General features: G+C 39.0%; 1 protein-coding gene across 4 annotated transcripts in view; it reads right to left on the reverse strand.

Annotated features, from left to right (window-relative positions):
- Window positions 1–601: 601 nt before the first annotated feature.
- The window catches only part of TBC1D9 (TBC1 domain family member 9), a 47,214-nt gene continuing 26,846 nt past the window's right edge, over window positions 602–20,969 (reverse strand). For 2 of the 4 annotated variants that reach the window (XM_077176693.1, XM_077176694.1), the window contains exons 8-21: window positions 19,705–19,875; window positions 19,103–19,253; window positions 17,367–17,581; window positions 15,837–15,954; window positions 14,628–14,913; window positions 13,788–13,917; window positions 10,812–10,910; window positions 10,624–10,692; window positions 9,106–9,346; window positions 5,892–5,957; window positions 4,992–5,078; window positions 4,026–4,100; window positions 3,785–3,888; window positions 602–2,850 (exon numbers count right to left, since the gene is read on the reverse strand). In XM_077176693.1, coding sequence (XP_077032808.1) covers window positions 2,131–2,850; window positions 3,785–3,888; window positions 4,026–4,100; window positions 4,992–5,078; window positions 5,892–5,957; window positions 9,106–9,346; window positions 10,624–10,692; window positions 10,812–10,910; window positions 13,788–13,917; window positions 14,628–14,913; window positions 15,837–15,954; window positions 17,367–17,581; window positions 19,103–19,253; window positions 19,705–19,875 — 2,532 coding nt within the window. In that variant the 3' untranslated portion in view covers window positions 602–2,130. The remainder of the gene's footprint in view (window positions 2,851–3,784; window positions 3,889–4,025; window positions 4,101–4,991; window positions 5,079–5,891; window positions 5,958–9,105; window positions 9,347–10,623; window positions 10,693–10,811; window positions 10,911–13,787; window positions 13,918–14,627; window positions 14,914–15,836; window positions 15,955–17,366; window positions 17,582–19,102; window positions 19,254–19,704; window positions 19,876–20,969) is intronic. The other 2 variants (XM_054633415.2, XM_077176695.1) reach the window with 2 other exon arrangements.

Raw genomic sequence — 20,969 nt, forward strand, 5'->3', positions numbered from 1 at the left:
TGTATCTCTCAGGCAGCCTTTATTTCTCCTCCTGAATTCTGAAGAGCAAATGCTTCTATTAATGTCCTGAAGTGCCATTCCATGAGAGCTACAAGATCTCATCCATAGTGGTTTTTTATTTCTGCAGAAGCACAGAACAGGCCTTGCCACTACAGCAACATCCCAAGCTCCGAATGCCAGATTGATCAGTTATGCAAATGTGTTCTTTTAGAAAATAGGACAAGCAGGCAGCTATTCAGGAAATTTAAACTGAGATACTGAGCACCACAGGAAAGAGAAGAACCAAATATTAATTGTCTTCTGAAGTGACATACTTCTGAGCTATCTGCCACCATTTATGAGGAACATCTTGCACTGCTGTTAGGACATGACTAAGCTGTATTTCACAGCTTGTATTCCCAGCTCTAAGCCACTCTTGCACAGCAATGCTGCTGCTATCAGCACGTGTTGCCATGTTCTATTATTAACCATTTTCCAGTGTAATGTTCACTGCCATATTTTTGTTATTATTTGATGTCAGGCCAGTTTCTGGCTTTGTCATTGAATAAATCAACAGTAGACATACTAACATTTGTCTGTGTAATAAAGCACAACCACTTCATTTTCCCTCTAGCATGACTTTAATAGTTAAAAATCAAATCTGTGCAGAGTGTACTTTATTTGTTCACATTACCTATTCGTGGTTAAAAACCACTTCATCTGACAGTTTAAAAGCATTCTTTTAAAACAAAATAATTGAACATAGCTTGTGCTAAAAAAATCTGCAAGTTACGTGGATGCAGTATTTTACAGGAGTATAAAAATCAACAGTATTCTACAGAAAATATTCTCAAAACAGCAAATAAAGATTAGGCATGTAGGCATGATCCTGAAACAAACAAATATGAATTAAAAAACAGCTAACAAAATCTAAAAAAAAATCCCAAATACCTGTATAAAAAAGCAAGGATTCAAAGTGCAGGTGCTCCAGTTTTCATTTCAACACATTATTCAGTAAGTCAATACAGGATACTATTCATTTCATATAAAGTGACAGTGTTCTCAGTAAGATTTAAACATTCAGTTACATTATCTTGCAGATTTCTTTTCATTACTGCTGCTTTACACTGTAGTAAATAAAGACTTATGCAATACAGGTTTTTATTTTCTTAATCTAACAAGGATATGATAGGTTGGTGGTAAAGGTTAGTTTTAAGAACTAAGCTATATGTGCTGTAGATCCAGCCTTAGAAGCAGATATATATATATACTTTTTTTTTTTTCCCCTAAGCTTTTAAAAACAGACTTCAAATTTTGAAAAGAGACTCTACCAATCTGTTCTGGGACCTGCATACACTGTCTTTGGAGAACACCAGCAAAGCTTCCCAGTGCACTGGTGAGGAATACAGCCCTGGGCAGGCTCATGCTGGAGATCTTCCTTTGGTGGCCCCAGCTGGGAAAGGGCTTTGTCTCTGCTGAACCCAGGGAAAGGCAAACGGGCAGAAACCATCACATTTACCCACGTTTGCCTGATTTGGCAGCTAGGTTGGGATGGACTTCTCACTTTCACCTGAGCATACCAGTCTCAGGCACAGGAAGTTAGGAGCCAGGCAGGTGTCACTGAAGTGGTCTTTCATATATTCAGAAAAGTAAAATCAAAGCATTCCTCTTTGGAAAAAAACCAAAAAGAATACTAAATAAAATTATGATTCAAGAATGTTGCCTGGAACTTATTTTCACCTGAGGTCCTTTTCAGGTTGACAGCGTCCCTTTAAATTTTAGGTTATTCCCATTTTGTTGGGTTTTTTTTTCCCCCATCTCTATATATGCCTATTTTAAAAATGCTCATAAATATTGGCATTAAGTTTACATTTAGAAATTAAGAACTAATCTTTACCATTATACACGGACAGCAATATTAATAATACACACACTTCACTGACAAGCATTTTTTTTTCTGTATTTTGAATAAAATTTGCATGTGTAACATTTCCCACAGAAAGAGTGATTATACTTGAAGATAATTATGTCTGCACCCCAACATTTTCACATTAGTGAAAACAACTACGTTTTGAAAATACCAGGGCCTCTGCCAGGTACCAATAAATAGAGAATAAAAAGAAAAAATGAAATAAAAAACCCGACTGCCTTTTATCCCGACATAGTAGAGATTTCATAGTCACTGGCCGAGGTTATTGGCTTACCCCTCATCCTGATGTTTTTAGCATTAGTGATCCTGGCCATCATGGACACAGGCTTGTCAAAGTACCTGACCAGCGCTGGCTCAGTCAAGAGGGAGGCCAGAAACTGTTCGAAGGTGATGGCCCAGTCCCTGTCGATGCTGGTGCTCCTGCGCAGGGCAGGGCTGTGGTGGCTGCGCACCAGCACCGTGTCCTCCCCGATGTCCTCGCAGTGCAGCTTCTCCTCCTCGTGCGAGCCCGCGCTCAGCACCGAGTACGAGGACATGGAACTGTCGTCCTTGGTGTCGTCGTCGGAAATGAGCATGGAAGAGCAGGCCCCGTTGTCCCTGGGAGAAGAGTCTTCCAGCTTAATGTCTTCCATCTGCATGCCCAGGGCGCTGTCGGTGCCAGCGGCCTCCTCCTCGCCGGCCACCAGGCTGCCCCGGAAGGCCTTGTGCTGCTCCAGGGGATACTGGTGGTGCTCCTTCTTCTGGAACAGCTCACCCTGAACGGCTTTGCTGCAGTTGCTGCTGTCTGTGTCGCTGGGGGGCTGCATGCTGAAGAGCTTGCCAACCTCCCCGATCTCCAGGAGCAAGCTGGTCACGGCAGCTGTAGCGTGGTACAGGTCCTGCTCGTTGGGGTCTTCACTGAACATGTTGTACATTGTCTTGCACAGCTCAATGAACTGCCCCTAAACACAGGGGGAAGGAGCATTAACAAGAGCAGGAAAAAATCGTGCTGACATCTTCCAAACCAGTTTTAAAACACTGGGATTGAGGCAGGACACAAGAGTTTATGTGACTAAAGTGAGATTTTACATAATTCAGGTGCAGTCTAGGAAGCATATTCTATGACTGGGCAATCACATATGTTGCATCTCTAAAAGGTATTTAGAATAAATTATTGGATGTTTTGTCCAACATACCACAAATACACTTCTCTGCAGCCACAGGAGGGCAACAGAGGGTGAGCAGTGAGACACTTTGCATTGATTTTGGTGGATTTTCTTGTAGGAACGATGCTAAGTATAACTAAGGGTTTGCTAAAACTGATGAGAAGTAATGAAAAATGAAGTCCTGCAGCACTTAGCTGACAGGAGTAACTTAGTTGGATACAAGTATTTGAAATTCAAAACTGATAAATTAGATGGGAAGATTTGCTCAGGGCTACCTTAAGTAAGAATCACTGTTGTACAGGAAATAAACCTTCCCTACATGCTCTGGAGGAAAGAGCTATCCCAATGGGTCTCCTCCTCCTCAGCAGCTGTGGATCTGAGGGGAATGAGACTAGCAGTACAAATTACAAAACATAAAATACTACTTTCAGGTTATGCTTATTAGACATTGAGAGCTGGCTGGTGATATTCAGCATCACATCCTTTGTCTAAAGATCAAAATAATATGTTTTACCATTCCTATATGTCTGTATCTCATTTTTGGGATGTTTTGGGAGCTGAATGCCAGTTAAAAGTATTTTGTAAACAATAAACTTCTGCAATCAGCTGATGGCTACTCTGGTAAAAAAGCATCTGCTCAAAATAAAACCTCTGTTCAGTGTTAATACATTGAATATTTATAGATATGTGAAGAAAGTTTAAATTTAATGAAAAGTGGCAGCGGAAGTACCTGATTCAGCTTGGGTAAGTCCTTTGTGTTTTTTGCTTTGGATTTATTCTCTTGGCTCCACATTCTCAGGTAATTTCGATTCTCTTGTGAGCTCTTCTTGCCTACTGCCAACAAATTACCCAGAGGTGGAGGAAAAAGTCCATGAAGAAACCTCAAATTATTACCTTTATTCCCCATTTTCAAAAGGAGCATCTTTACATGAAATGAAAAGATGTAACTCACAAGGAGACACCAAGCATACCTTTGTCTGTTTTCAGACTCACTGTAACAAACCCATCATCTACTCCATGTTTGTTCCTGCTGTCTAGGCCAACAACTAGGAGGTGGAGGGGCAGGGGGAGAGAGAGATCAGTGTGGGTTTAGATACACACATTGTTTTCACGTGTACAGTGCAAAATAACAAAATGTTTACAAATATTTACAAGCTCTGCAAAAAAAAGCAGAGTAAAAATTACAGGTATAAATTATGGCTTTGTTTACCCTTAAACCTGCCCATAAATTCCATTTAATTTATACTATTGCTACTTAGGCTGGGACAAGCTTAGGTTTTGTCCACATGGTACAATGATTAACCCATGCTAACACAACACACCTCCTAGCATGATACATGTTTGGTGATTATACAAGTGCATCCTCTTTTGCCTCTCAGGACTTGAAATTGCCATTTCTAGACTGTTAACTCTTACCTGTATTTTCAAACAACTTTCCTCCCACTCATAACCTGAAGGATGGGTTATATTTTTCTTGAATCAAAAAGAAACTTCACATCAAGTACAACAAGAAAGACAAAGTCAATAAAGCAGAAGTGATGAGACCCTGGCTCTCATTAGGGCACATGAGATTTCAAAGTGCTGAACTACATTTTGATGTATCTTTTGCTCTCGGTGTTTTAGAATGTTTTAAGTTCTGATCCAAATACATCTTGAAAGCTAATCTATTTATTCTTGTTCTTCACAAAATTACCTCTACTACAACACACGGAGTTATTCTACAAGTACTTCTGCAATGCACAATTCAGGGGGGCTCTGAGTGTACACATACCTGCACCTCTCAAGATGGCAACACATATACAAATGCTCCATAATACTCTTTACAGAGAATACTTTGCTAACAAAGTTTAATCCCATTAAAAAGTAGCTCCCTAAAAAGACATGCTGATTGAAATGCATCACCTCATCTTCTCACGCCCGAGACAAAAGATGCCTACCATGTGTACAGTCTGGTGTGATGTCCTCAAAAAAGTACTGAGTAGCTTCAAAAGCAGAGTCTGGCTCTTCTTGCTCAGGGGATGGATCTAAGCAACATAGCAAGATTCTTTCATTAAAAATTTCACTCTTTAATTAAAAACTGAGAGATATTTCCATTAATACATTTCGAATGTAGATTTCTAGAAGTACGAGGGTGTGATGTGCTAGGAATCATCTCTCTTAAGCTCATAGGAGATGAACAACTGCACCTAAATTGTCTCCTTCCCAACATCCAATACTGTAGCACAAGGAGCTGTTTGCTTCTAGAGGCTGGCTTACCCATCTTCCCATGCAAACTTCCATTACTTACTGCAGGGTTTGCCCTCTTTCCTACCTTGAAACAACCTGTCATCATTTGGAATGAGCTTGCCAGTCCCCAGATATGAGAAACTGCATTCTTAACACCAGGTATTTTTGGTAATAGTTCAATGTCTTTTTTAATTTTAAGTATTTTTAGAAAGTATTTGAAGTATTTTTTCCCAATTAAATTACTGAATCACTCAGGCCTACCTCCAAGCAAAACCAGCTGGGAGCAATCAGTCATGTTCAAAGTAGACAAATGGGAATGTCCTCTCAAAGTTTTTAGATATGTTTACCACAGCATGTAGATGTGCACATTTATATGCTTGTGGAGGGAGCAATTGAGGGCTGTGAGGGTGCTTTCAGACTTTCCAAATCTGTCTGGTTAGAGTAGAAGCTTTCTTTACTTTAGCTTTAGCTTTCCCTTACTTTACTGCTGCATAAACAGATACAGTAATTCCCACAAATTAATTTTTAATTGGGAAAGCCAGTCATAAACAACTCTGCTCCAAATTCCTGTTCTCAGCTAAACAAGAGCTATTTTAATATGATTTACTTACCAGGCAAAACATGCATTTTATACAGTAGCTTCAGCTTCTCTGTAAGATCTCCATGGCATGCTGCACCTGAACAACATTAAATGCAGTGTGTTACTAGTCAGCATTCTGTACCATTTTATTTGTTATTGCCACAATAACAGCTGCTACATTCACTCTGGGAAGTACTGTACTACTTTACCCTTTCAAGCTCAAGATCATAAGGCAGTCACTCGACTTCATACAGTAAAAACAGTAAGAGAACACAGACCAATCTACCCTGAATTTCATACTTGAATCTTGGGTCCTTTTTTAAATGCTTATTTCATAAAACTCTGTCTATGGTTATGGCATTATCACTCAGAAAGGCCTCCAGCTGGAACTTAACAAGACCTTTTTTGTGTTGAATTCCAACTTTCTGATCTGAGGATCTAATAACAACATCACATGTCTCAGAGCAGTAAGATATTTACCAAAAAAAAAAAAAAGAGATAAATTCAAATAAACAGCATTGATCATAGCTTAGCCATGGGCTAAATTGATGCTCAGGCAATGCTTTCTAGTGATTTTTCCACATCAACCCCTTACTTGTTTCTGGTCTACACTAGAATTAGCTGTATGAAATCCAAGAGGTCTATTGAAGCCCCTCCTTCCAATTAATTAAATGGACAGTAGTTAATTTTCAAGTAACTAAATAATAGATAATCAGACTTTTTCATACATCTTACTTGTTGTCACATGCCATCCATAAATAAATGAACTAACTTCTACTAATTAGATTGTGCAGAGATTTATTTTACCTTATAGGTGACTGTGTCAATGCACCTCTGCTATGCAAACTACAGAGTGTGGTGTGGCAAGTACTAACAATCACAGTCTCTTGTAAAGCTTAACACTCCAATAAATACAGATGTTAGGCCAAAACCAAGTTGAGCACAATTAGATTAGCCATTTTGCTTTCAACATGGTCCTTTTTAAGCACAGAACCTCGTTATGTTCCCATCTGGTGTATCACACCATGCAGATAATGCATTCCCTTCTGGTAAAGGCAACGTGACATAACCAAAGGACAGAACGGGCTGCACTTCTGCCTCCTCCATCAACAGGGAACTGCAAAATAGGATTCAGGGCACAGGGTGACACATGTAGGCTGGTTGCTCTCTCTGTCCCCAGATTTGTAGAGAACTGAAAATCTCCATAGCTACAGTTGGAGAAAAATCTGTATGTGCTTCCTGATGCACACTCTTCCTTCCTCCTACATGCATCCCTTTTCCTTTTTGCTCAAAATTAGGAAGACTATTGCCAGCAGGTCAAGGGAGGTGATCCTGCCTCTGAAAGGCACGGAGGAGTGGTGAGGTTACCACTCTGCTTTTTGAGTATCCTCCTGCATTCTGTGGTTGAAAAAACCCTGCTTGCAAAAAAGAAAAAAAAAATACACTCAAGTACTCCTTGCAAGACACAGCTTTCAGGGTGCTGACTTGGACAGGAGGCTGTGCCAAGTACTGCAGTCAGCAGCAGCCACTGGGGAATGGGGAGCTGTGTGCTCTGAGAAGGGAGTACTGCAAAAACATGATGGGAGGCAGGAGGCCACTTGGAATCCATGTAGAGATCTCTGTAGCTTACTTGGATGTGCAGTCAACAGCTGTCATGCTATAATCCAGTGTGTTACAGGAGTGCAGGGGAGCTTTGTCAAGAGTGAATAACTTAAAGAGCTCCTAACCAAGGCTGAAAACCTCTTCTGAGCAGCACAACTCATGGGGCAAACCACTCCTATATTTGGACTATATTATTTTAACAGGGCACTGTTAACTGGATTATAGCATGACAGTAAACATAAAGAATACACGAAGTTATTCCATTTTTGCTCAGCTGAGGCCCTAGAGGCACCTGAAGTAGGAGGTTCTTGAGCTATTTTTTGAAGGGACAATGAAAAAGAAACTGAATGATTAAAAGTCCTGGGGCATGGTGAAATATGCTCAAACAGGTCCCATTGTTCTTTTGTTGACTGTGTTGTCCTTCTTACCACTCATGTGCTTCTCAACTGAAAAAGGTGTCAGCAGGGTTGATTTACTTTTTAGGGGGAAAAAAACAGAAGGTTTTTAAATTACACCACAGTGGGCTTAGTTTCTGAAAAATATGAGATTTCAGAATGAGCATATTTGATTCTTTTGCCCATTGAAAATTTCAGTTCAGTCATGTTGGCTTATAGCCACATCTGTGCATTTTACATACATTTCTGTTCACAGTGCTCAATACTGGCCCTTGTTCTTATTACTTATTATTGGTTCCAAAATTTGCTGTCTCCATCAATAGCTGGTTGACTGTTCCTGACAGCATCCTGTAAACTGGAAGAGTAGTTAATTTCTGGGTCCTCAAAAGGCCCCAGTGTGTTACATGGAACAGTACCTCAAATACAAATCACTGCATCACAGGAAACACTGGGATTTTTGGGGTAGTGTGAAAGGGAGGTGTGCAGCCAGTTTTATTGTCAGACCTGTTTTGCACTTACAAGAGAACTAGTGCTACTACTCCTGCACAGAGGTTTTAATGCAAGGCTGCATTTGGAGCCCTAATGCTTAAACATAGTGTTAATTAACAAAGAGTTGCTGAAAGCCAGACAAGGAAACCTTTTCACTCTCAAAAAGAATCAAAATATAGAGCTGGCAGAAATTCCACATTGCCCTGAAATGACACATGGTAGGTGGTGAGATGTTGGTCACTTACAGCAAACAACTCCTGCTATATTTAAAAAAGGAGGGGCCGGCTCCTGCCTCATCTTGGCTTCCTCACGCTAATCCTGGGGCTCGCAATGTCGGTTTTCATGTCCTGAAATCTTGCTTCTTCAAGACTAAAAACATTCAGCCTCCCTCTCTGACCTGCACCTCCATTTTCTCCTTTTCAGGGGACTTCCAAACTGCTCTCTGCAGTTTTGGTTACTGATTTCAGAAGCAAGAGAGGCAGTACCTCACACTCTAAGTAATGCCTAGGGGAAATACACCTATGTTAAGCACCTGTGTTGCAGTTAGATTTTGTGTTGAGAGTTAGCAGTCGGTGGAATCCTCAGATCCTAATCGATCTGTTCATGTATTGTCCTTTTCCCAGTGTGATACACCACTGCCTAAGGTAGCTTCACCTACTAAGGTCTGAAGGAACCACTGTCACAGGCACGATAAAATGAGCTGAACAGAAACAAACTGGTCTGTCACGTTAGTCTGAAAGCGCCGCGGATCCTCCTTACTCAGTCCAGAGACGAATTCACGGAAGTTGATGAGCAGATCTCCATTTTCATCCAGAAGCCTGAACAAGCGGGCAGCCAGCGTGTCTGAGTGAGTGCCACAGGCCCAGGGGAAGAGGAGGGCAAACATGCCCTTGAACTGCTCGAAGTCAATGCGGTACTGCTCCAGGTAAGGCAGGCTGGGGTCGTGCCGCTCCGTGGCATTGCTGTTCCCTCCCCAGTAGCAGCTCGTCAGGTGCTCTGCCTGAACACAAGGTAAACACCCACGACACGGTCAGCACCTCTAGACACAACTCATCCCTCTCCATGATAAAAACAATTCCAAACAACTCTTCCACATGCATTCTTAAAACAAGGCGAGATAACAGATGCATTTCAGTTTATCCAGCCCTTCTGCTTTTGGAAGGGGTTTCTCCTCTAAACAGCATAAAAAACCATCCCTCTATTAAAAAAAAAAAGGAAAAAAGAAGATAAAGCAAAACTTTTTCTGCCTTTCAGGTAGATGAAACATGAAATACCTGTTTTGGCCAGAACTGTGACTTCCCAGGCTTGTTGTACTTGGTCACCCTCATCATGCGGCTAAGTCAGAAGGCTCATGAAATCTTTATTTAATCTCTACTCATATTAAAATAGCTGTTTATTTGAAATATTTTTTTGTAGATTCTCAAAAACAGTGAATAATGTACTGTTCTTTCAGTCTTACTGAAGTCAGTGGAGGTTCTGGGGCTGATTTTGCCAGAATTTAATTCAAAACAATTCAGAAGCTTAGAGAAAAAGATCCCAGCACTGCACAGTCATTAACCAGGGAAGACTGTCGGACTTGGTCTCACTGATTTCATGGAAGACTGAAAGAAGGCACTGCAGGATTTGGACAATTTGGACTTCTTGTTACAGATGGGAAATTACAGGATATAAATTCTTGATGATATTAAAAAAAAATCTCTAGTTAAAACAGAGGAAGAAAGTAATTTAAGACGTGCATGAAGGTGAAGCTAACACATTTAAATGCTCACCTTTAAATCTGTGGATCTAATGGCACTGCTGTACAACCAACTTACAAAAACACATCACTTTGTGGCATTAAATTCCCATTTAATGCATTAAAGCATTAACAATGGCAAAAATCAGCTACTGCTACACAAAAGTATTAACTACTTGAGATAACAGAATAATTGTGATAAATTCCAAAACTTGAGTCAGGTAGAGAGACACATATGTTTAGTTTCTAATGACTGATCAAAAGCCTCTATCCAATTTTTCATTTTATTTTTTTACCAGTATATGTTTTTTTCCCATGGACAAATCAATTAGTGAACTAAACCTTTCTCAATGTTTTAAAAACTGCTTGAGTTTAGGATTTTTTTGTATATCAGTAATACAGCAGCTAATTCAAGTTTGCATCAAGATACCAAACAATAACTGACAGACTTGACTTGGTGCTTAGAAAAGACAGAGTCCCACAGCAAAAATGAACATTTACACTTCCTAGAGGCACATGATGTTATCTTCACTCAGCTTTACCTTGAAAAGCGCATAGAGTTCCTCCAGTTCATCGATAGTAAAAGAAGTCTCTGTCACAATAGTCCGTACCTTTTGAAACACAACATTAACAGTTACAGATTTGAAATTTATGTTTCACTGAAAAGCTAAGTTAAGTTCAGAAACTGACTCAACTTATTATGTGCAGAGAACATTATTTCAGTACTGACCACATTGCGCTTTGTCGTATCTTCGAGGGTTTGGATGACTTTCAGTCTTTGTTTGAATCTCATTTGTTCAATTAAATCTGCCCGGATACTTCCAAATTTCTTGAAAGAGAAAAAGTAGTACATGATTGTCTGTGTATTAATATTCAGAATATTCAGCTTGCCTTTAGTTTATTAGAAAAATTAATTTAATTGTATGATGCACCACAAATGAAACTGCTGTTAACGCATTTTTCAAACATATTACAAAATTACAAAGACTTTAGGAGTATATCACTAGATTTTATTTCTCCCAATAACTTATTTTAATTTGAAAGATCTTTATTCAATTTCAGACTCTCTCATTTCAAACTGTAATCTCAGTACGCAGAAACTTCTTGCTTGGCAAATCTCTGTGAATAGATTGTTTCATAAGTCCTCCTGCAGAGTTATATTTCAGCTCGTCCTGGAATGTCTCATAATCCCAACAGAAAGAGAATATTAAACTAACTGGGGATCTCTAATGGCTGAGACAGTACAGCAGTCCTTACCCTCTGAGGATCTGAAACAAAGTTGCAAGAATGCAATTTCCACTAGGAAAATATGCTCTTTAATACCCAAGTCTTATTTTCAGAAGTTTTTTCCATAATGCACAGAACAGTGTCAGGGAGCTCCTGCACATACTACAAAAGCATCATAGGGGGAAAACCTATTAGGAATAATATTCCATGTTTTCATATGCAGAGGAATGCCTAATCCCTAAGATTCATTTTTGCACAAGTATTATAAGCAGAAATTTCTTGCCATCCAAAATTCACACACCTAGGAATGCACAGATGATCAGCAGGAACAACAATGCCAAATATCAACTACACCACATCTAACGCATAAAGGGCTGGCAGGACACACTTTCATACAAGATGTATTTATATTTCCAGTGCAAGTGCATTTACATAAGCAGGTCATAATATGCTGGCATATCCTTGTAAAATGAAATTAATGCTAAAGCTTCATTTATCTATAAAGGTGTTCATCTTTATCATGTACCTAGGGAGTAAAAATATGCTTTATGTACTTGTGAGCATGTTGCAGATAAAGAAGTCTTTTGACAAAAATAGAATGGAGATGAACATGTAGAATGTAGATATTCATGAATATCAGGCATCAAAGAGGTATTTCAGGTATTCACAAAACCTTAGAAGGACAGATCTTCTGAGGCCACACCTATTCCAGTAATCAGTTTATTTACTGGACTGGAAGGCCAAATAAGATGGTCTGTCCACATCCATAAAACTAAAACTCACATAGCCTTCAAAAGAGGAAGGTTGCAGATGATTGCCTTCTGGGAATGGTCCTTTGTCCATGCTAAATTTCAAATTGTACAAGGAGTTGTTGGAAAGATGTCACCTGTTCAAAGTCAAAACTGTATCAAACCTTTCCACAGCACAGACCTTCCAGTGTCAGTTCTTTAGTTAGTATGGCCAGATACCACTCCACACACAGCTGAAATGTTGAAGGCCAATTTTTTTTCCTAGCTAACAAATTAAATGAGTTAAACATGTAACAGCTCTGATTATGAGTCTACACTCCACAGACAGCTAGTGAGCTGTGCACAGGCTTTTAAAACTGCAGTTATTATGCATTATTTCAGTCACTTCTACTATAATTATTATGAAACCAGGATCTATGGCTTCTGAATTACATGCAAATTGAATGAAAGGATAAGAGATTTCTTACTGAAAACTATTTTCAGTAAATTAAGAAATTACTGGCAGTATAAAATGCCCTTGTTATGTATATTCTCTTCTTTAAAGACAATTTCTGCTTTGAAAGTCTGCTCAATATCATCAGAGAGGGGGGCTAATCACTTATTACCAAGCAATTCTTCTGCATCCTTTCAACTTTCACTGGAGACCTCTCATAGATGCATCTGACACGATTACCTAAGAGCTGGACAGTGTCAGAGCATGATGTTCATAAAACAATTCATGCATTGTGACTTGGCCAGAGCCATCAAGTTCTCACACTCATCACATTTCCATGACAAATATCACACAGGACCATCTGGAGGAGACAAGGTCTTCCCCTCTCCTTGGGGATGGTGTGTGCATGCTTGAGGGAAGGCAAAGGTCTCAAAAACCCCATGTTTTCTTCAGCTGTAGGTCTTCCTATTATTTTTAAATGATAAATGTCTACAATATTAAGAATAGATGGTCACACCAGCAAGGACTCTTAGCAATTTAATTTCTAAAAATTACCAAAAAGATGCTCATTTAGTTTATATTATAGAAATCAACTCCATGTCAATGGAAGGGAATAATGGAAATTAAAGAGAAAAAAATGTTACAGTTTTCCTTGATTTTTATAAAATATGGGTATATCAGTGTAACCAGACATATATTAACTGATGGCTTTTTTTTTTTTTAATTTAAGGACAATTAAACCAGTCTGCAGATTTTAGCTGGTTTTGCAGGCTTTCTCCTGCCCTTTAATAGATATTAGTTATTAGCAGCTCCTTTCACTTGGATTTTCTTTTAGCTTTGGTGATAGCAGAGAATATAGTGGCACATGGTCACAATCAGCACTTTTAAGTAAATGAAAGGCAAAAGAAACAAAGTTTCACTGATAAAAGAAAGATCTTCTGATCTTCATACATATTTCACTATTATTTCAGTTTGGAAAAGCACAAAAAAGCTTACATGAGAATTAACTCCTTTCAAATTAAAAGTTGAGCCTTTTGTTTGTAAATCACTTTTTGGTTGTGGGCTGCTCTCCTTTGAGGCCTCACACTTCTCTGAAAACAGCTCCAATTAAAAGTCTTGGTTAAAAGAAGAAGAAAGTCTAACTCCTCTTCCTTGCTCAATTTCAGGCTTCTCAGATGAGTCTGCATTTCTTTTATGTTCTTTCTGTTTCAAGCAAAGCCAAACTAGACTATCAAATTCCTCTGTGAAGCAGAAATTGTGTTAGTTGGTAAGTTCCCGTTAAGAAGTCTTATCCTACCTCATAGGAAGACCTGATTAGCCTGAAGATATCCACCTCAGGATAAGGCTCTACATCATCACTGAGCAGGGAGTGAAGATGAGGAATGGGAGGAAGAGTACTGTCCTTATTAGTTACACTGTCCAAGTATCTAGTGGGAAAAAAAAAAAAAAAAAGAGAAATGAGAAATTCAAGATAAATTTGTATGCCCTCCCTCCTGAGGGTTAACAGCATACAGGTTACATATTGATTATTACATGTAGAAGTGATAAAGCCATTCTCTAGGAAGAGAATGGCTTTAAGGTTATATTACTGAAATTTATTATGAAAAAATTCCAAAGTTCCAGAAGCATATGGAAAACTAAACACCACTACCAAGCCCAAGAAAATCAGAGGTTACACTCAGCAGCACTAGCTCTGATGAAAGGACTCAAGTCACTGAAATCTATTTTTTCAAGATCCTACCTAATTCTTTTGAGTCCAAGTTAGTCTATTCCCAAAACAATTTTCCTTAACACCAAGGCTTTTCCTTAATAGTTAAAAGGTAGCAGGCTGAAGTAACAAAACCCATGTAATTCACTAAAGTAATGAATCAAGTTAAATTTCTATAACTAGGTTTGGGAAGTTTATTCGAATGTCTTGAAAGAAGAATTTGTATCTTGTTGGTCAGTTAGCATTATTTTAAAATAATATAAGGAGTACCTTACATGGATGAAAGGAGACTACAAGTAGGTAAAAGATTTACATATATGATACTGGTTTAAATTTAGTATTTCAACATAGAATACAAATCAGAAAAGCAGGCAAAAAAACCAAACAAAACCACAAACACGAAGATACTTAATTTTCTGTAATAAATACCTTCCCAAGACTGTCATGGCTTCTCCATCATCTTTACAGTTAAGCAACTTGTCTACATTAGCTTCGAGGACAGCGAGTGCTAACTGAAATATCACCTTTATTCCTTCACAGAAGAAACAATCCACAACTACCACTGCACTTTCAAATGGCATTACACTGAGGAAAAGAGTGAGGAACCAGGACAGGGAGATGGTGGAAATGACACCCAAATCCTGCATGCAGTCATAAAGCTGTGGAATGTAGTCACGAGCCAGCTCTTCAAAGACACCCTGATCCACCAATGCTCCTGTTGAAGATAAATAAGGTTGAATTAATTCAGGAGCAACTGATACATGGCCATTTAGGGGAGGAAAAAAACTCCTATATATTTTATGTGTATAAATAAAAAAACCTAAGAATATTTTGCACGGTGCTTATGCACATTTTCTCACTTTCAAATGAGTAACAGACTCCATTACATTACTATAAATACAAATTGAACTGTAATAAGTTTTTTTTCTGTTTTAATAATACACTTCATAATAAATAAGAACAGAGTAATTTGGTCTAGCACTAGCAGAAGTTAAATAGTGGCTTTATATTACCATTCCTAATTGGAGCAAGACCTCAGCATCACCTGTTGAATGAGGCCAGGGTGACTATGAGGGCTCAGATTTACTTCAAGAGAACCCTGTATCATACATTCCCATGCCAGATCATCAGTGTTTTAAACAAGCCAGGAAGAAGAATTTCTAAGGCTGAGTATTTCAAGTATTTGTGAGATATGGTAAAAACAGATTCCATGATAAATTGAAGTCACTGTCTTTGACAAGGAAGCTCGTCTGACCACAACAGCTTTCTGATACTTGTGCCCTTTCACATCAGAGGTACAGCCACCAAGACTTCTACTGCAAACTCCTAAAGCTCCTGTTTCCACCTTACCTTAATCAGCTACTTGGATCATTTCAAACTCAAATTTTAGCCTCCCATCTTTTCTTAACAATCTACTTTACTTAACCCCAATTTAGAATGTCACCTGATCCTAAGTAGGTGATAAACTATTAACAATAACATCACCTCTTTAGGAAATTGCCTTTATTCTCCTGAGCAAGCTGGCTCCTCACTAGCATGCACAGATGCATCTACCCATCTATTTGTTTCAGTACAAATAACACCAGTCAATTTGGTTAGGTTTTATACTGTCATTTCAAAAATGTCCCCAAAGCATACCAACAACTCTTGTGTTGTAGTAGTCAGGCAGCATACGCTCACACAGAGCCACCAGCAGCCAGAAAGCTTCCTCCTCTTTTGCATAAAGGAGGAGCACTGAAGTGACAATATTCATAGCCTAAAAGAAAGGGAAATACAATGATTTAAAATCTAGCACTGTACCTGGGCAGAAAAGTGGTCAGGAAATGAGCTACATCTCTCCCTGCAGATCCCAAACTGTTCAAGTACTTCCCTGTAAAAACAGGAGTGTTTCCCCAGTGCTCTTCAGAAAGCTTCAAATCACAGAAAATTGTAAGGCTTTTCTTTCATTTTGTTGTTGATTCACTGGGGCTTTTTGGTGGGTTTTTTTGGGTTGTTTGTTTTGTGTTGCAGATTTTTTTTTTTAAGAAGGCTGACCCAGGTCTGCAAGCATCTGTTACACTGCTACTGATATTCTGCCATAGGTGCTCTTGGGGAATCTGGGTCTGGTGCAGACAAAACACCTCCCACAGCACTAGTGAGGTGCCTGAACTCTCACTGTAGCTGAACCAAATCTCAAGGTTCTTAATTACTGTGACAGTTTTAGGGACCACAACTGAAATGTCTTTCTACTGCTTCTCTGTTAAATAATCTTTAAAAATGTTGTAGGTATTACTTAGTACCTCATGTGCTATTAAATAATATATGATGGTATCTTGTTACAACTGCTTGCACTTACTCAAGTTGCATCTGGAAGTCTTAAAAGTTAGACATTAATAAGGCTTCTTAATACTAAAAAATCTAAGTTTCTTCTTTGCAAAAGTATGTAGGAAGGTAAAAAAAGGCCCCAGTGATAAATCAAAATTATATAGTATGAAAGAATTATTTAGGACCAGAAACTAACGTGACTTGAATTATGGGCATAAGAACCTCAAAACCATGCACTGGGGTCAGCATTAACTCCACAGATATATGGTTAGGACTCCCAGTGATATCTCCTAGGATACTTTATTTTTTGCAAAGTGTTTGGGGGTGTTTTGCTTGGTTTTTCGGTTGTTTTCTGGTTTTCTTTCTTTTCATTGTTTTGAATGATGACATGGCATCATTGAAAGAGGAAAGAAGGTTCTAGAGGGTTATAACTAATACATTCAATAACATGTCATTATAAGATGGACAGATAAAAATAGATAAAAATTTAAGGCTGAACACAATGTGTTTTGGTTTTGAGGGGATTTTTTGTTAATATGAAAATAACCTTTCTTCAGTTTACATTGTCATTTTCTGTAGACAGCTCTGTTATCATCTGTCCAGTTTCTAGATTTATGAGCAGAAATTATGCCTACAGAAAATCTCTCAATGTGTGCTGCTAATACTGCTGTTAGAGCAGGTCCTTGTGTGACATCCCTCTGGCCTCAGCATCCCTGCCTTTCTGCAGCACTGAGCTCACAGCACCATCCACACCTCAGTGTGCTTCACACAGCCAAACCCTCACGTGCATGACTGAAGGAACAGCACTGCAAGGAAAGAACTGGAATTCCAGAAACTGAAATGAGTGCAGGGTATTTCCATTACCTGACAATAGCCTATGTTTGGATTTCTGAAAGCATAAGCTGTCAAGACTCTCCTTAAAGCAGCAATACCCATCTCATTCTGGAATGCAGGATGTTCTGGAAGGGAGCGGTGCAGATCCCTCTCTATCTCTTCTGTAGCAAGATTGTATTTTCCCATAGATTTCTCCACTAGGTCCTCATAATAGCCAGGATGAGTGGTCATTTCATTAATGGCTCCTAGGAGTAGGAGAACAGTATCAAAACCAGGAGAAAATGGAAGGTTTAGCAGGTACAGTACTTGAACATGTTAATCTGCTCCCCTTCCATTCCGAGTGTCACCAAGAACTTTGAAAGCAAATATGAAAATATTATTTCTTTAAAGGTGATTAAAAAATTTCAAAGTATGTGCTTTGGTGATTATCAGCCCTTCCTGTCTTCTCTACAGGCATTTTTATAAGGAGGTTAAAATCCCTCTCAGCCAGAACAAAACAGGAGGTGTGAAGAACAAACCAACTGTGCAGTCACATGGTATCATGAGCTCCCTCTGCAGCTGGCTGTGGCTTTGGTTATCCTAAATAACTCAAAACTTGTCTCTGAGAAAGCTACTTGCCCTGGGAACAGAGTAGATTAATGTCTGGTTGCAGAGGGTATGACACGTCAGCCAGAAGCAAGAGACAAAAACTCAGGAGTTCTATTCCTACTTCTGAAAATGACGCTGTTATCTTGGGCAGGGCACTCAGCCTTAGGGATACCACTACAGGCTCACAGAGTTGCTATGAGATTTCACTACTGACTTTACAACTTCTCTGGAAACAAATTCAAGTGTCAGTAGCACAAAGTAATCCACAGAGAAAATATGAGTTATAGATACACAGTGAGCATTAGTCCAAACTAGCTGTTAATAGGACACAAAACAGAGCTCTGCATTGCTGTGTCTATCTTCCAAAAACATTCCTCTAGTGCCCAGCAGCAAAGAGAAAATGCACATGACTAAATATTACTGGGGAAGAAATAGAAAACAAACTTGAAAGCATTGTTAGGTCATCAGATAAAAGGCCCTTGTGCTCATATCATAAGTGGAGTGGGTAGCTGTGGTAATTATTTTGGGGAGGGTAGAGCTAAAGAAGGCATATGGTGATAGGTTATGAAGAATGCCTGAGGTAGGATGGATTTCCATATAACTAGTAATAAAATTCTTCAACTTAAAAAAAAAAAAAACCAACTTTAAGTGGACACATATCTAGAGAATCCTATATGGCACAGAATCCCAGACAAATATTTTCATGCCATTTTTTCACATAATGGAAGCACCTAATAAAATGTTAGAGTAGCTTTTTTTTTAATATCAACAACAAAAAAAAGAGTGTGGCTCCATGCAACACGCCTAAACTTTGGAACTCCTTGTTAAAATTGCTGTGAAGGCTAAAAGCTTAAGTGGATCCAGAAATTATTAAATAAATGGGAATTAGGCTTGCTGGTGGTTGCTGAACATCGAGAAGGTCTCTAAACTGCTGGCTTCTGGTTACCAAGCATGTGTTCTGCTTTTCATGTATTCTTCCTTAATTATGTGAGCCTGTTTGAGAAAGGGCATTTGCTAACAGAAATCTTGTCTAAACTTGTCTGGTACCCTCTAACAATCACAGCCTTACTTACTCCAAATATTTTCACTTATTATGTGCACCTTTAATCACCTTTGAATTCCCTTCTTCCCTCATGCTTTTGCTTATATCTCACAGACACATTCAAAGAGAAACCTACCTGAAAAGAGCAGCCAAAGTTCCCCTCTCATGCTTTCTGGAATGCCCTTTAGCACAAGGTCTCGTGTTTTCTCTGTGCGATACATACAGACCCCTTGGCCATATTCAGCAAAGTGAATCTTCCAGGCCTGCTCCTTCAGGAACTCCTTGGCCTAAAAGCAAAGGAAGGCAGGCAGAAAGATGCAGCTTCTCTTTCTAACACTCTGACCCACTAAAATCTTGAGTGCTAAAAAGCCTGCAATATCCTAGCCTTTCAAGTGAGCAAGAAATAACTTGGCTGCAGTCCAGTTAGCTTCTTAATGGGCTGCCTCCTCCCATTCCTGAGTTTCTATGCCAGTAGACCTTGCTGCTAAGAGAAGCAGTTATACTTAAGAGCAGGAATACAATATCCCCTTGAATTACATCCAAGTTTGCTTTTATGTAGTGAAGTTATTTGTACTGGTAAAACAACAGTATGTTCAAGCCTTTACTTCTGTGAAAAATACTGCCCCATCTTAACTGTCTGGCAGAATAAAACTCTTCTGGGTCAGCAACATAGGTTTTAAAGCAAACACCATTAGACAGCCTTTTCAGACAGGTGGAGCACTCAGAAGTGTACTTTACCAGCTTAGGGTTGAACTCCTCAGGTGACCTGCGCCGATACATGGTCATTAAAGCTTGAGTTGCTGTTGGAATACCGTTATCATTGAGGTTGAATTGTCGCTCTCCCTCCGACTCAGAGCTCAGGCTTTTGTGAGGGCTGGCAGAAATTAAACTACTTGACCTTGTAAACACCTGCAGAAAGCAGTCACAAGCAGTACAGGCACAAAGATGAGCCAGTATCTGGACTTTTTACTTCACTCTACTTCGAAATGTATACATGCTAATGGTTAACAAAAACATAAGCCAGCAGAAATTAGACCAGTAGAGAGAGAATAAGGAAATAGCTTCCAGTTTCTCAACAGCTCTCCTGAAGCACAACCAAATTCTAGAACTAGAATGGCTAGGGTAATGTTACCCCTAAGTAGCCCTGGGCAATTGAACCAGCTCCCTTGATCTGTCAACATCATAGGACTACTAGATTGTGATTTGGAAGAAAAGTATTTTGAAGAAAAAGGATTTTCTGACTTCTCAAACAGCTTTGAAACTGTATCATAGTAAAATCTCATGGAGCAGTTCACACCAAATGCCTGAAATTGCAAGTCAGTCATGCATATCTAGCTCTGTAGTCAAATTACAAATTGTAGTAAATGCTTAGACTTAATTTGTGTTTATAATTCAGTAGGTAGAACACTTAGATCCATTTACAGCAAAAGTTCCAGCACTATACATGCCTACATGCTCTGGTATACAACAACACAGTAATTATACCTCACCCTCAACAAAGCAAGTAGAAAAATTCTTTTAAGAGACACATTGCAAACAGGGTAGGGCTCCACAGGACAGTACTAAGGTATGGCTTAGGACAGACTTGGAATGTGAGATACACCACAAAAGCCTCTTCTACTCTGAGATCTGAATTATTATACTTTGCTGGGTTTAACAGAACTCATGAGGTTGTTACATGATCTGATTTCATACAGAAAAGCTGGAATTCAGCAGAAGGCGTGACATTCAAAGCACCTAAAAATGTGTATCTAATCATAACTTTTAAGAACTATTTACATTGCACACATATGTAAGGAGGTGGTTCACAATAGGGTGAATTTGATGCTCAGGACAGAGCTGGTTTTCTCCTGTTAGGTCAAATGTTCCAAAGTTCACTAGCAGTGCACATACAATCCAGCTCAGCTCAGGCATTGTTTTCAGAAGAATCAAAAGATGGGATTTAGCAGCTAAAGTCTTGAATAAAAGGACTTTGATGCCAACTGATAATTTCTTCAAATTAC

The sequence above is a fragment of the Agelaius phoeniceus genome, chromosome 4, assembly GCF_051311805.1.
Source record: "Agelaius phoeniceus isolate bAgePho1 chromosome 4, bAgePho1.hap1, whole genome shotgun sequence".
In the NCBI taxonomy this organism is placed as follows: domain Eukaryota; kingdom Metazoa; phylum Chordata; class Aves; order Passeriformes; family Icteridae; genus Agelaius; species Agelaius phoeniceus.